General features: G+C 41.8%; 1 protein-coding gene across 2 annotated transcripts in view; it reads left to right on the plus strand.

The window, feature by feature from the left end:
• Positions 1–437: 437 nt before the first annotated feature.
• nebl (nebulette) overlaps positions 438–16,649 on the plus strand; it is a 397,411-nt gene continuing 381,199 nt past the window's right edge. For both annotated transcript variants that reach the window (XM_078538381.1, XM_078538382.1), the window contains exons 1-2: positions 438–636; positions 1,397–1,491. In XM_078538381.1, the coding sequence (XP_078394507.1) occupies positions 568–636; positions 1,397–1,491 (164 nt within the window). In that variant the 5' untranslated portion in view covers positions 438–567. The remainder of the gene's footprint in view (positions 637–1,396; positions 1,492–16,649) is intronic.

The following is a 16,649-nucleotide window of genomic DNA, read 5'->3' on the forward strand; positions in this document are numbered from 1 at the left end:
AGTGAGGTTGACCATTTAGATAGGAATAGCAAGGCGACCACTTATTTCTTGGAAGCTAAGAAACTAAGCGGGGTAGCTGGAGCGAAGGGATCTGGCAATACAGATCCATAAATCGCTAAAAGTAGCAACACAAGGTGGCGGGGCCACCAAGAGTGCAAACGAAGTGCTGGGAATCATTTCCGACAAGGATACACAATAAAGCACACGGGGCAACCGGGCTTTGCATGTAAAGGTTTAAGACGCTCGAACAGAACGATAGCCACAGTGATGATTGACGTCGTGTCTGTACGTGCGCGTGCTCAGCCGCATTCATCTCCAGCCGGAATCCGGATTCATGGTGGATTGTGACGTGGGCGCGCCCCCGGGCGGGCGGGCACGCACACACACACACACACACACGCGCGCGCGCTCTGACTCCCACGCTCGCGCCCGGGGGCGGAGTTGGAAAGGCAGAGGAGGGTGAGAGGGACAGAAGCAAGTGTCAGAGAGGCTGAGCTGCGGGCTTAGCGCTCCGAGCTGGGGAGTTGGTGCTTTTCACAGCTCTGCTTTCAGTCTCAGAAAGAGAACATGAACCCTCAGTGTGCTCGATGTGGGAAAATTGTTTATCCCACGGAAAAAGTGAACTGCTTAGACAAGGTAATTGAATTTAGTTATTTTTTTCTTTCCCCCCCCCCCCCCCACCCCACTACAAGCGCATCGTTGGTTACACTGCGGCTCATCACTTGTCTCCAATAAAAGTGTTAAATGGAGAAACAAAATGGGAAATGTATGTGAGGTTCGGGGGTGGGAGAAGAGGTTGAAGGGCTGGAGGGGCGGTTGGCGTTGAGATCAGACTGACTGGTGCATTAAAATGGAGCTTTCAGCCTCTGAACTACGCAAAAAGTGTCGATTTCAGGTATCGAAGCCTTCAAATGCTGGGAATAAATCTAATTTACTTATTCAATGTGTGACGCATTGCTGAACGATGCGAAGCGTTTGAGTGGACTGATGATACCAGGCAACCTGTCAGTGAATGTTAGTGTACCTGACGAGAATTGGTTAAGATATCCTTCGAAAAATATGTATTTAATGCAGTTGGTTCATGCTCCATTCTTCATATTTAATTTACACCATGTTCGTTTTATTCATGCATTTAAAATTCTGCGTTTACGTTGAGGAGATTAATGATCCATACTTTGACGCAGAATTTATTGTTGAGAGGTGTGTAGAATAGAGCAAATTATTTTGTTTTTTTGGTAACACCTGTGATTTGTGCATGTTCTGAGATTGGTTTCGGGCTATCTATAAACCCAATCGAATTTCATATGCGTTTTCCCTTGAATTATTTTGTTATCATATTGACTAGCATTGGATGAACCAGGTGAGGAAAAATTGATAGATTTTCTTTTTTTTGCAGTATTGGCACAAAGCATGTTTCCACTGCGAGATCTGCAGAATGACCCTAAATATGAAAACTTATAAAGGATACGAAAAGAAACCTTATTGTAATGCGTGAGTAAATGTTGAGTTCTGTTTGGGTGGGCAATGACTAGCCTTATCAATACAGTACAACAAAAAGGATTTAACTGTTGTGTTGTCATTCTAATCTCTCGCATTGAGCATAGTTAACTAAGACAGTGATACTCTGGAAACAAGTTTAGTAACCCTGCCCAAAGGTGTGGCAGCTCTTTATTCAGCATTTATCTTTGTCATTTACATACTTGAGATGTGTGGAAGATGACACCTTACTGTGAGGTAATTTGATTTCAGTTATCAAAAGTTTCAGCACCATGACAATTACATAAAAATAGTGTTTAAATTTATAGTATTAAATCTGCATTATTTCATGGTAATGTTTGTTAGATCAAGTAAACTCACCAGAACACCTGCAAAAATATTTGATTTTTAAAGGGATATTAAAATTAAAAATGTGGCTTATTTTGCCAAAATTACATTTTATTTCTACGTTCAGCTGAAGGAGAAATAGCGCCTTCTAGATGCTGCAACATCAGAGCTGGAGGCATGTTAACATCACCATGGGGTAGAGGTTTGTACACCTGAAACCAACACGGGCATCATTTAAAATGTTAACAAGGGTCCTGTGCCAGAATCAGGACCCATTTGTGAAAATTCTGCTTATGAACATCTGGAATGCCACTTCATAATCCGCTCATCAAATCAAAGCAAGAACAGTTATCAAGCAGCTTTCACAAGCAGTATTTAAAGTGGCCCTACCTGTTATTTAGGTAAGTATCTGGAGGTCATTTTAGGCATCCAAGTTGCTTTTGGGCCAACATTGTGGCTGTTTTGCTATTTTTTTGTTGGTGAGCTACTTTGGCAGAGTGAGTTTGTGGAGGACAGGAAGTGTTTTGTGGGGCTTGTACGTTATCATTTGCTGAATATGGGAATGTTGCTTAGGTTTACCCTTGAGCCTAACAATCAGGAAGAAAATAGCACTGGAGTTTGCCTGCATTAATGGAGTTCTGCAGGTGCAGTGCACAATAGACTGCATGCATGCAGCCCTGAGTTCTCCACATTATGAGCAAGCACTGTTTCTTAGCTGAAAAGGCTTCCAATCTTCAATTTGTTTGTGACCACTACCATTGACACTTGCAGACCTGAATCTGGCTTTGTGAGAGTAGTCATATCTGTTCATACTGCACCAATCTTCAGCAGCATTTTTTTTCTGTCTAGACTGTCAGGTGGCAGGCTAGCTGCTTGAAGACAAGGGTTTGGGGGCATTTTCAGGATGGCAACCTGTAACTTAGTGGAGTGCCACAGGGAACAGTGCTGGGGCCACAATTATTTGCAATATATATTAATAACTTGGATGAGGGAAGTGATTTACTATCGCCAAGTTTGCAGATGACACAAAAGTTGGTGGGAAGGCAAGTGGTGAGGATGACACAGAATCTGCAGAGGTATATAGACAGGTTAAATGAGTGGGCAAAAACTTGGCAGATGGAATATAATGTGGGAAAATGTGAGGTTATGCATTTTGGCAAGAAGAATAGAGGAGATGACTATATTATTTAAATGGAGAAAGACTGCAGAAAGCTAAGCACAGAAGGATTTTGGGAGTCCTCGTGCATGAATCCCAAAAAGCTAACATACAAGTTCAACAGGTAATAGGGAAGGCAAATGGAATGTTGGTCTTTATTTCAAAGGGAATGGAGTATAAAAATAGGGAATTCTTGTTAAAACTATACAAGGCACTAGTTAGACCACACCTAGAATACTGTGACAGTTTTGGCCTCCTTATCTAAAGAAAGATATACAGGCATTGGAGGCAGCCTAGAGAAGGTTCATTAGTCTAATCTTGTGTGTGGAGGGATTTTCTTATGAGGAGAGGTTGAATAGGTTGGGCCTGTACTCATTGCTGTTTAGAAGAATGAGTGGTGAACTTATTGAAACATACATGATTCTTAGGGGGCTTGACAGGGTAGACGCTGAGAGGTTGTTCCCCCTTGTGGGACAGCCCAGGACCAGAGGGCATAATCTCAGAGTAAGGGGTCTCCCATTTAAGATAGAGATGAGGAAGAATCTCTTCTGAGGGTAGTGAATCTGTGGAATTCTTTACCACAGAGGGCTGTAGAGGCTGGGTCGTTAAGTATATTCAAGGCTGAGATAGATTTTTAATCAGTAAGAGAATCAAGGGTTATGGTGAAAAGGCAAGTAAGTGGAGTTGAGGATTATCAGATCAGCCATAATCTCATTGAATGGCAGAGCAGATGTGATGGGCCTAATGGCCTACTTCTGCTCCTACGTTTTATGGTCTTATGGCTACCCCCTCACCAATTGGTGAATGACTTCTCTCAGGAATCTGGGCAGAGGTGCCGATATAGTGAACCATGATCCGAGAAGAGTTCTAATTGAAATTATTGATGTCTGGAAATTGGGCAGCTTGTAGAGGTCATTAGGTACAGCCAAGAGTGAGCGTTAAGATTCATAATCATTTGCTGCATGCTTAACAGTATTACGGTCAAAGAGGCATTGCCTTACTGCAAACTATCAGAACTGTAAGGCGGCAGGTTATTGATGAGAGATTCTCTTGAACCATCTATTTACTCCCTAGAGCACCAACACTTCCTTCTCTCATCTGACCCACTGCTGACACCCGCCATATCAATATTGTCAAACATGGTAACTTCATGGGTGTTCCTGTTACATCACTAAGATTATAAAAACCAACAGCTGCACCAAAAACTTCAGTTCACAATTCCAAAAGAGTTCAGTCTTTATTTGACAAATGGTTTCATGACTGACTGCTACAGGTAGAGTGTCTCAAAATTGACAACCTTGGGACCGAGACTGTGCTGGATTTCAGAAGTTGCCAGTTTTCGGGGGAAGAAAAGTTGGAACCTCTTAATCCAGTGAATGGGGACACATGGAAACCAGCTGATATGGTTGCAAAGCACCTTAGGTTAATGGCCATGTCTCTGCTGATATTAATTCATTTTTCACGCACTGGATTTAATAACTCTTTCATGTCTCTCCCACTTCCTTACATCAGTGCACTCTCTTTAACATGAGAAAAGATCAAACTGAAATCATGTTAAAAACAGTTATACCTGAAAACTTTTTTAATTCATGCAAAACTGTACAGTACTCTGTAATAATTCTCTTTGAACTGACTTGAGCCAGTTGCAAAAAGGCAACTAATGCCCATGGAACTTGAAGGCTTTTGGAAATCAACTGTAATGTTTGAATTTAAGCCTGTGAGTTTCTATTTGGGTGGCCTTAATGACATCAAGACTCAACACAGGCACCCTGTACTGTAGTAAGAATAGGAACTTGTCCTGATCCCAAGCGCAATACGCTGCTAAATATTCTACCTCATCAGATTCCACAAGAGCCTTTTGCTCTTCCTGCATGAGTTCAACTGTCTCTGCCACATCTCTGACCACTTGGAGCATGGTAAATGACAGGTGCATGAAGCCGTGCCAATATGCAACTCCTGGAACTTTTCTGCGCTAGGTTGGTTGGAGTCAAGGATTGTCAAGCCATTCAAAACGTCAGGCGCGTGAAGAGGAAAACAGCTTGGCACGCCAATCCCTGAATAAGCCAGTAAGTTTTATTTCACTCATTTAAAATCCTTCCAAGGTCTGTTTTTTTTAAAAAAAAGTCCAGTTTTCGGACACTGCTGGTTTTGGGATAGCTGCATTTGAGGTACTGTACCTATACCTACAAACCACTGTTTGTACAAAGTTCTAGTGGTGTCTATCCCGTATGCTTGGTTACTATTTTAGTGCCTAAAATGGCATCAGCAATGTATGACATTGACACCTGCTTCTATCCTCCCTCCCCCATACAATGTGAGCTCCCAATGAACAGCGCGAGTAGCATGGGCAGTCCACTGATTTCTATTTCAATTAATTATAATCATTAGCGTGTCCAAATGACCCTGTTCAGAACTATTTCATCACAACTGTTACATTGTCTGTGTTGCTTGTTTTCTAGCCCCTGCCTTGTTACATGTTCAATTTTCATTTTATACCCGTTGATACTTGTTAATTAAACAAAGTACAGAGTAGCTGAGTCAATTAACACTTCAGGTGGGACCTGTGAATGGACCCTCCCCAGCCTGATTGGAACTATACAGAATGAGTTTGAAGACTCCATGTTCAGTTCTTTGGGGCCAAGTATGCTGCGCAAAATTGACTTGAAATTCGCCATCTCTCTTGTAGAGACTATAAGAATGACTTGGAAAGGAAATAGAAAATTTATGCTTGTACAAGGTTATTTTCTGTATGACCAGACCAAATCTGAACACCATCAGGAAGATCCTTGCTGCTAAAAGCAAAATCATAAATCTCATTGTGCATATGTTTACAATTTTAATGAAAATAGTGGATATCTCTTTGTGTGCAATATGGAAAAGCATTTTCTCCATATTGACAGTATCTACTGAGTAAAGTTGAGGTCTTCTGAAGAAAATTCTGTTGGATTTCTGGAAGTTAAATTTTGTCCAAACATATCAATATGTCCTTTAATCTATCCTTGCCCAAACAGTATCTCACCACATAGCTATGTGCAACAGTGCCTCCATAATCTCCATTAGTGAAACGGCAAAAATTGTGCTCAGTTACAACAATCTTGTGTCTCCAATTCCTTGATTTTTGTAGCAGAATTACAAAATAAGAAAAAAATTTGAACAAAAAGATTAATGTTTAAGTATTCTTGGATGGATTTATCAGTTTTTATTAGTTTTTTTTTAAACTACTTTTCCATCCTTCGTGCAGCAGTCCTTTGTTTCTGTCATAACTTGTTTACAGCACAGTTAGCTCTATCAATGTGCCTGGCCATTTAGAAATCTATTATTGCATCTATTAGACTTGCCCCTGACTAACTGAGAGCATCATTGTTGATTATAATGGTAATGAGTTTTTTTAAGAGCTGATGTAGTTAAGTAGTTGTGCCTTTTTCTAAATTGCTTTTTTGATAATGGAACACGCATTCATTGGTTGATTCTTAATTGATAATTCCACATCAAATAATGGATTATTTTGAATCTTTAAAGCTTCTGAAGCAGGTTCTAAACGTGGTAATGAAATCTACTGAAAAGATTTCTAAATGGCTACATTTTTCCCAAATGATAACATATTAGTTTGTTGGTGTGTCATTTCAATTTATCAGTGTTGGAGTTGTCTCTTTCCATCACTCACTTGCAAAAACATGTCCATTGACATCCAGTACTTGCACCACAAAATCGCAAACTTGATTAAAAATCAGTTTTGATGCCTAATGGTCTCAGAGAGAAACAAAGACCAGGTTCCAAAAATGACCAAATAAACTAACGCGGAAGCTTTTTTTTGCACAAATGGGAATGGAAGAAGGGAAGAAGTGTAGTAGGAGATAAAATACATTTGGTGGTGTTACTTAAATATTTATGACTAAACAAAGGTCATGTAACTCTTATATCAATACTATGGGCAGCCTGCGTGAATGACATCAGGTCTGGCCTGTTGCTGTGTGTTTCAAACATTGGCCTGAAATTTCATCTGTGGTCACAACACAGAAGTTAGATCCAAAAATGTGCAAATTGCCTCACCTGTTCTGCCAATGTCAACTTATGCTCAAGTTTCATTCAGATATGACTGAATGAAAAATGAGCAAAAATCAATGCAAACAATTGAGGCCTAAGGAAAGCACTAGACATGCACAATATATTAAAAGCAAAATACTGCGGATGCTGGAAATCTGAAACAAAAACAGAAAATGCTGGAAAAACTCAGCAGGTCTAACAGTATCCGTGCAGAGAGAAACAGAGTTAACGTTTTGAGTCCGTATGACTCTCGTGAGGGCTCTTCAGAGTCATATGGATTCAAAATGTTAACTTTGTTTTTCTCTCCACAGGTGCTGTTAGACCTGCTGAGTTTTTCCAGCATTTTCTGTTCTTGATGCACAATATATTTCTCTCTTTAAAATACAAAAATTAAACATTTGACTAATTTAAGCATCATTCATGAACATTGGGCATAGCATGTCTAAGAATGTGCAATAGGGGAAATATTTCAGGTGACTTATACTTGACTTATACTGATGCCATAAAATTAATTTGAAGAAAAAGAAATTAGAATGCACGTCTCAGTGAAGATAATTTTCTTTTTAAAGCTCAAACATTGCATTACAACACCAGAAAAATTATTTGTTCCCTTTTGTGCTGTAAATCTGGTCATAATTTGAAGAGAACCTCTGAGCAATTATAAATGCAGGAAACTCGCATGAAGGCCCTGAAACTTTGGGATGGGCAACTATATTGTACAGAGATTTGTTCAGTTGGACGGATTGATAACTGATTGCAAAAGATCAAGGAGATTTGTGAGTATTATACTTGTGCGTGTTCCAAAATTCAGAAATCCTTTAGGCTATGTATTGAATTTATGCCGTTTGTTCCTGGGTGCAAATATGCAGGAGATTCCAGCCAATTATGCCACTTAATTTGTTTTCGAACGCGGCAAAACTTGACATTAAGCAGATACCCTAATGGCTATTGAATTACAACAACTTGATGAGTTATTTAACACAATTCACTTTGAATCCTTTGAGTCTGGGAAATGTTTGTGCATAATTTAATATCTGTTACTTTTAGTGGCACATGGAGGCAAACTTTGAGAACATAGATTTACATAAAGATGTGCTAATCAAGTGGCTAATTGACTACACAAGAATGCAGTTATAAAATTGAAAACGTACAAGAGCTTTTACTTCACTGGCATTTCAAATTTTAGAGCCGTGGAAGGTGTAAAATCTGTGGACCAAGAAATTGGTTATTATTTCTACCTTTTTTCTCTCTTAAGTTTCCCTGTGGTAAATACTACAGTCTCGCAAAGGTAATATTTTAACACTTGTTTGTTAGTCTGTTTGACTGTAAACAATATATTTTGAGAACTAATAGATGGATTTCAACAAAACGTGGTACATAGGGTATGGTCTGAGGAGGAACTGTTTAGCTTTTGGTGAAGGTGCAGATCTGGATCTTGGAAATTTTTTAAAAGATCCATTAATGTTGGGAGATAAAGTAAATTTACTTTTTAAAAAGAATATTATGGGCTATTTTATTTAGAATGTTGTTGATTGTTTTAGAATGTTGTGGATTGTCTCAGCTGCTGTTAAGCAATTTGTCACAGCTGTCAAAATGTGAGCGGAGTTTACAGAGCAGGTTGTTCGATGTGGATTGGCCCAAAACGTGCTCAGTGAGATGGAAGTTCTTAATAAAAACATTTCTTCTTTCAGCTTTGCTCTGTAAATATAATCAGGTAGGGAAAAGTCTCAAAGAAGAGCAGCATTATTGTAATAACATTGAGTTAGGGGAGGCAGTATAGGGGAGCATAGTAATAATGTCACTGGACTAGAAATCCAGAGGCCCAGGCTAAAGTGCTGGGGACAAGGGTTCAAACTGAATTCAATTAATAAATCTGGAATTGAAAAGCTAGCCTCAGTAATGGTGACCATCAAAGCATTGTTAATTGTCGTAAAAACCCACCTGGTTCACTAATGTCCTTCAGGGAAAGAAATCTGCCATCTTTACCTGGCCTGGCTTACATGTGACTCCAGACCCACAGCAATGTGATTGACTCTTAACTGCCCTGTGAAATGGCCTAGTAAGCCACTCAGTTCAAGGGCAATTAGGACTGGGCAAAAATGCTGGCCTTGTCAGCGACGCCCACATCCCTTGAAAGGATAAAGAAGTTAATACAGTGTGCTGGAGGTATGTGCTCTACTGAGTCTCCTCTTCATTTGTTATCAGATGATATCCTAGCTTTATACCATTGCAAAGCCGGTAATAGAGATGAATCAGGCTATTATGGCATGGAAGTTCCAAGCCTGAGATAGCTGATGTCTGATTGCACTACCTCCAGAATGAATTTTGTGTGAAATGATTAATGCAACAGTATCTTTATTTAGTTGCACTGCCATGGTGCTACTGAAAGTATTATCCAACCTATTAGGTATATACATGGTGGAATCTAAGTCATTAAAATTGTATGACGGTGCAAAGTATACAATTTTATAATTATTCTCTTTTTTGTGTCTGTGTAGTTTATGGACTAACTTAGCCATATTAGCCTCATTAGCACAATCATGAAACACTGCTGTGAGACCAGTAATTCTAAAATAGGTATCATACAAATTCCAAATTAGGTATTATACATTTTTGTTGACTTTGAGGCCGCAAATAACTTTATCTGATGATTCCATGTTTTAGCTTTTTGTCCTTAATTTTATCTGTTATCATTGGGAAAGTGCTGAGCTCCAGCAGTAATTTTAAAGAATGTCTCTTAGTCAAAGCAACACTTAAAACATTGGGGCATGTCTCTCTGCTCTTCTACTCCTTTCAAATTTTTATTATTTAGTCTATATGTCCTCTACAGGTTTACCCTTTAAAATGTATTGTCTCACATTTCCCTGCATTAAATTTCACAGGACACCTTTCTCGCAAGTCGACTAACCTATCTATGTTCTTAAATCAGAGAAGAGAGACATGCCCCATTGACCCACAGAGTAACTACAGTTTACATTTCTTCAGTCTGAAAATCATCAATTAACATATTCTGATAAGTCATTTAACCCCCTTCCAATTTCATGATGTCACACTCCCTTAACTACTGTGCTTTAACTGCATCAGTAAGCCTCCCATGTGACATCTTATCAAGTTCCTATTGAAATTCCATATACACAACGTTCAATCTGTTTCCTTTATCAATAAACTCTGTTATTTTCTCAATTAAATTTGTCAGGCATGACTTACCTTTAATAAATTTGTACTGGCTGTTGCTAATTAATCAAAACCTTTCTAGGCAATTATTAAGTTTGTCTTGTATTATAGGCTCTAGAAGCTTACTGATGTTAGGCTGACAGGTCCATAGTTACTCGGTCTACCCCTTTCTTCCCTTTAAGACAGATGTTCTGTTGGAAATCTTCCAGTCCTCTGGCTCAACTTCCATATTCAATCAAGTATGTTTGAAAGATTGTGGTCAAAGCCTCTGCTTTTTTCCCCCCATTTCCCTCTGCATTCTAGCATGCATGTCATTAGGACCCAGAGATTCTTCTATTTTGATCTTCATATTTTCTTCAGTACTAATTTCTTACCTAACTGTTCCCCTGCCTTCTCTTTTACCCTTTCATTCTCATTATCGTACTATTCTTGGAAAACTGAGGTGATGTAGCTATTCTTTTATCCACCCTAGGATTTCCTTTTTAACTTCAAATGAACCTTTCACTTTAATCTTTCTAACTTTTTGTAAAATCTATTATGTTACCTGCCGGTCTTTATTCATCCCCTAAAACAAATGTTAAATGCTGCTGCTACTGGAAATCTGAAATAAAAACAAGAAAATGCCGCAAATACTCAATGGGTCAGGTAGCATCTCTGGAGAGAGAAACCGAGTTATGGGATGATTCTTGCGAATACTTCAGACTCAAAGAGCCTTTGCAAGTGCTGTTGGGGAGGGTTTAAACTAGATTGGCAAGAGGATGGGAACCTGAGGGGGAATTCAGAGTGCAGAGGAGAAAAACTGGCAGTAGGAAGTAGTGAAGTGTCAACTGACAACGAGGATATATCAGAGTAGTATCAAGGTAGATAGAATTAGAGTAGGCAATAGTAAGTCATTAGATGGGGTCAAAATACGGGGGAAAGTAAAAAGCTTAAATCAGGGCTAATGTGCATGTATGTGAATGTAGGGAAGGCGGTGGCGTGGTGGTATTGTCGCTGGAATAGTAACCCAGAGACCCAGGGTAATGATCTAGGGACCAGGATTCGAATCCCACCACGTTTGAATTCAATAAAAAATTTGGAATTAAAATTCTAATGATGAGCATGAAACCATTGCATAAAAACAAAAAACTACTCCGGATGCTGGAAATCCAAAACAAAAACAGAATTACCTGGAAAAACTCAGCAGGTCTGGCAGTATCGGTGGAGAAGAAAAGAGTCGACGTTTCGAGTCCACATGACCCTTCAACAGAACTGAGTATAGTTAGGAGAGGGGTGAAATATAAGCTGGCTTAAGGTGGGGGGCGGGGGGAGAGAAGTTGAGGGTGGGGTGGTTGTAGGGATAAGCAAGCAGTGATAGGAGCAGATAATCAAAAGATGTCATAGACAAAAGGATCAAAGGGGTGTTGAAGGTGGTGATATTATCTAAGAAAAGTGCTAATTAAGAATGGATGGCAGGACACTCAAGGTACAGCTCTAGTGGGGGTGGGGTGGAAAGACTGACAAGGTATTGTCGATTTAAAAATAATGGAAATAGGTGGGAAAAGAAAAATCTATATAAATTATTGAAAAAAACAAAAGGGAAGGGGAAGAAATGGGGTGGGGATGGGGGGAGGGGGAGTTTAAGATCTAAAGTTGTTGAATTCAGTATTCAGCCCGGAAGGCTGTAAAGTGCCTAGTCGGAAGATGAGGTGCTGTTCCTCCAGTTTGCGTTGGGCTTCACTGGAACAATGCAGCAAGCCAAGGACAGACATGTGGGCAAGAGAACAGGGTGGAGTGTTAAAATGGCAAGCGACAGGAAGGTTTGGGTCTTTCTTGCGGACAGACCGCAGGTGTTCTGCAAAGCGGTCGCCCAGTTTGCATTTGGTCTCCAATGTAGAGGAGACCGCATTGGGAGCAACGAATGCAGTAGACTAAGTTAGGGGAAATGCAAGTGAAATGCTGCTTCACTTGAAAGGAGTGTTCGGGCCCTTGGACGGTGAGAAGAGAGGAAGTGAAGGGGCAGGTGTTGCATCTTCTGCGTGGGCATGGGGAGGTGCCATAGGTGGGGGTTGAGGAGTAGGGGGTGATGGAGGAGTGGACCAGGGTGTCCCGGAGGGAACGATCCCTACGGAATGCTGCCAGGGGGGGTGAAGGGAAGATGTGTTTGGTGGTGGCATCATGCTGGAGTTGGCGGAAATGGCGGAGGATGATCCTTTGAATGCGGAGGCTGGTGGGGTGATAAGTGAGGACAAGGGGGACCCTATCATGTTTCTGGGAGGGAGGAGAAGGCGTGAGGGTGGATGCGCGGGATATGGGCCGGACACGGTTGAGGGCCCTGTCAACGACCGTGGGTGGAAAACCTCGGTTAAGGAAGAAGGAGGACATGTCAGAGGAACTGTTTTTGAAGGTAGCGTCATCAGAACAGATGCGACGGAGACGAAGGAACTGAGAGAATGGGATGGAGTCCTTACAGGAAGCGGGGTGTGAGGAGCTGTAGTCGAGGTAGCTGTGGGAGTCGGTAGGCTTGTAATGGATATTGGTGGACAGTCTATCATCAGAAATTGAGACAGAGAGGTCAAGGAAGGGAAGAGAAGTGTCAGAGATGGACCATGTGAAAATGATGGAGGGGTGGAGATTGGAAGCAAAATTAATAAATTTTTCCAGGTCCCGACGAGAGCATGAAGCAGCACCGAAGTAATCATCGATGTACCGGAGAAAGAGTTGTGGGAGGGGGCCGGAGTAGGACTGGAACAAGGAATGTTCCACATACCCCATAAAGAGACAGGCATAGCTGGGGCCCATGCGGGTACCCATAGCCACACCTTTTATTTGGAGTAAGTGAGAGGAGTTAAAGGAGAAATTGTTCAGTGTGAGAACAAGTTCAGCCAGACGGAGGAGAGTAGTGGTGGATGGGGATTGTTGGGGCCTCTGTTCAAGGAAGAAGCTAAGGGCCTTCAGACCATCCTGGTGGGGGATGGAGGTGTAGAGGGATTGGACGTCCATGGTGAAGAGGAGGCGGTTAGGGCCAGGGAACTGGAAATTGTTGATGTGACGTAAGGTGTCAGAGGAATCACGGATGTAGGTGGGAAGGGACTGGACAAGGGGAGAGAAAAGGGAGTCAAGATAACGAGAACTGAGTTCCGTGGGGCAGGAACAGGCTGACATGATCGGTCTGCCGGGACAGTTCTGTTTGTAGATTTTGGGTAGGAGGTAGAAGCGGGCCTTCCGAGGTTGGGTGACTATCAGGTTAGAAGCTGTGGGAGGAAGATCTCCAGAGGAGATGAGGTCAGTGACAGTCCTGGAAACAATGGCTTGATGTTCCGTGATGGGGTCATGGTCCAGGGAGAGGTAGGAGGAAGTGTCTGCGAGTTGACGCTCAGCCTCCGCGAGGTAGAGGTCAGTGCGCCAGACAACAACAGCACCACCCTTGTCAGCGAGTTTGATGACAATGTTGGGGTTGGACCTGAGAGAACGGAGTGCAGTAAGTTCAGAGAGCGACATTAGAATGGGTGAGAGGAGCAGAGAAATTGAGACGGCTAATGTCACGCCGACAGTTCTCAATGAAAAGATCAAGAGAAGGTAAGAATCCAGAGGGAGGGGTCCAGGTGGAGGGAGAATATTGGAGGTGGGTAAAAGGATCCGTTGAACAGGGAGAGGACTCCTGCCCAAAGAAGTGAGCACGGAGACGAAGGCGGCGGAAGAAGAGTTCAGCATCGTGCCGAGCCCGAAATTCATTGAGATGAGGGCGTAACGGTATGAAACTAAGTCCTTTGCTGAGCACTGAACGTTCAGCATCGGAGAGGGGAAGGTCAGGGGGTATAGTGAATACGCGGCTGGGGCTGGGATTGGAAGATGGGGTGGGGACGGAGGGACAAGCAAGGGTGGCGGGTCCCAGATGGGTGTTGGTGTCGATGAGACCATTGCAGATTGTCGTAAAAACCCATATGGTTTATTAATGCCCTTTAGGGAAGGAAATCTGCCATCCTTAACTGGTCTGGCCCACACCCACAGCAATGTGGTTGACACTTAAAAGCGCCCTCTGAAATGGCCTTGTAAGTCTCAAAGGAATAAAACCAGAAGGACCATCAGGCATCGATTTAGGTAATGGCCAACTGTCAACCCTGCCAAGTCCTCCTAGTAACATCTGGGGGCTTATGCCAAAATTGGGAGTGCTACCAGGAGCAGCACCAGGCATATCTGCTGAAGCTACAACATAAGACTACTTGCATGCCAAACAGCGTAAGCAGCAAATGATAGAGCTAAGCGATCCCACAGTCAGCGGATTAGATCTAAGCTCTGCAGTCCTGCCACCTCCAGTCGTGAATGGTGGTGGACAATTAACCAACTCACTGGAGGAGGAGACTCCACAAATATCCCCATCCTAATGATGCAAAAGATAATTATCCATCTCAGCCCCTTCCAGAGGTTCCCAGCATTCAGCCAATTAGATTCACTCCATGTGATATCAAGAAACGGCTGAAGGCATTGGATACTGCAAAGTTCTGACAATATTCTGGCAATAGTACTGAAGTCTTGTGCTCCTGAACTTGCTGCGCCCCTAGCCAAGCTGTTCCAGTACAGCTACAACACTGGCATCCACCCGGCAATGTGGAAAATTGCCCAGGTATGTCCTGTAAACATAAAGTACTGATTAAATTGCCCAGGTATGTCCTGTGCACCAGACCCACAGCAATGTGGTTGACTCTTAAATGCCTTCTGAACAAGGGCAATTGGGGATGGGCAATAAATGGTGGTCAGCCAGCGACGCCCGCATCCCATGAACGGATCCAACCCAGCCAATTACCACTCCATCAGTCTACTCTCAATCGTTATTAAAGTGATGGAAGAGGTCATCGACAATGCTATCAGTAACCTGCCCCCTGATGCTCAAGTTGGGTTCTGCCAGGGCTCCTTCACTGGGTCAAAATCCTGGAATTCCTTCCCTAATAGCACTGTGGGTGTACCTACACCACATGGACTGCAGCGGTTCAAGAAGGCAGCTCACCGCCACCACCTCAAGAGCAACTAGGGATGGGCAATAAATGCTGGCCCAGCCAGCGAAGCCCACATCCTGTGAATGAATTTTTAAAAAAAGGCCCTCAACTCTGCCCACTGGTACGAGCTGAGAGGTGGCCATTTCCAGTGATATCCAAACGATCCTCAACTATTCCTATTTAATGTTCTAGAAAGTATTGGGAGATGTTTTTCTTGTACTTCATTGTTTTGTTTGGCTACTTAAATCATTTCAAAGTGCTTGGCATGGCTACAAAACAATCTGAACTCTTAAGAGTAGTAGTTTTTTTTCTGGTGATTTCACTCTGGCTAGAGGAGGAGAAGAAGCACCAGCAGGGAGACCAAATGTAAAGTTTGTCAATAGGACAACAGGCCTGTAGTTCTCTGAAGAGCTGTGCATAAGGAGGCTGTGCTTTTCATGGGAGGCTGTCATAGAGTTGTGTCGCCATCTGCATCAGAACCTGCAACCAACTGTCACAACTAACACAGCATTGCGTCTTGCAGTCAAGGTCACTGCAGCTTATTCAATGTAAATGAGTCCCAACTACGTAAATTTAATTGGGCCTCCCAGTGACCTTATGTGGCAGGGAGAGTAAACATGCTACCCACTGCCTGACTGATGTACGTCCACTGCAAAATTTTTCCCCATTGTAAAAATATTTATCTTTGCTTAAATTACTTTTAACTGAGCCTATTTTAGTAATTAACATTATCCATTATTATAACAGGCTTGTTCCTGCATTTTTGTCTACATACTTCCTCCTTTTTACTGAACAGAGGCCTATACTATGCTCCCAATAGAAAAACAGATCCATAATATTCCTTAACATTAACCAGATAGATTCAGCCCTGCATTATCTCCAGTCATCTCAGTGATCTAGCACTGTAATGCAATATTTGAGTAACAATATCACCCCTCCTTTCTTGTTTCCTACTTTGTTCTTACTGAATATTTTGTAACCAGGAATAGTTAGTTGCTTGTCATGCCTTAGCTTAAGCCATGCCTTTGTTACTGCTGTTATATCATATCCCTTGTGGCAAATTGTGTCTCTAGTTATCAATATTCACCTTCTACTTTGTGCATTTGCACACACACAAATCAGACCTGACACTTGTTTGTTTGTTCTAATTTAATCATTCAAAGTACAATCTGTTTCTCTGTAACTAAAATTTCTAATGTCGGAAATAAGATTCTAAACAACGTAAGAAAAAAGTACGCATTTACAGAATACAGTAATACAACATGTATCCAAAGCACTAGCAAAAGTCCCAGTTTATGCCATGGATAAAAGTAGAGATTGACTTTTTCGTCACTGTAAATCATTGGTCTTGATATTTTGTGCATTACGTGGCATAACATGCTTACCATTATAAAGCTGCATATTCCTGTTGGTGTAAGCTTAACTTAATAGTAGAAACTTTTGAGTCAGAAGATTTTGGATTTAAGTCCCATTCCAAG

The sequence above is a fragment of the Cetorhinus maximus genome, chromosome 3, assembly GCF_964194155.1.
Source record: "Cetorhinus maximus chromosome 3, sCetMax3.hap1.1, whole genome shotgun sequence".
Taxonomy (NCBI): domain Eukaryota; kingdom Metazoa; phylum Chordata; class Chondrichthyes; order Lamniformes; family Cetorhinidae; genus Cetorhinus; species Cetorhinus maximus.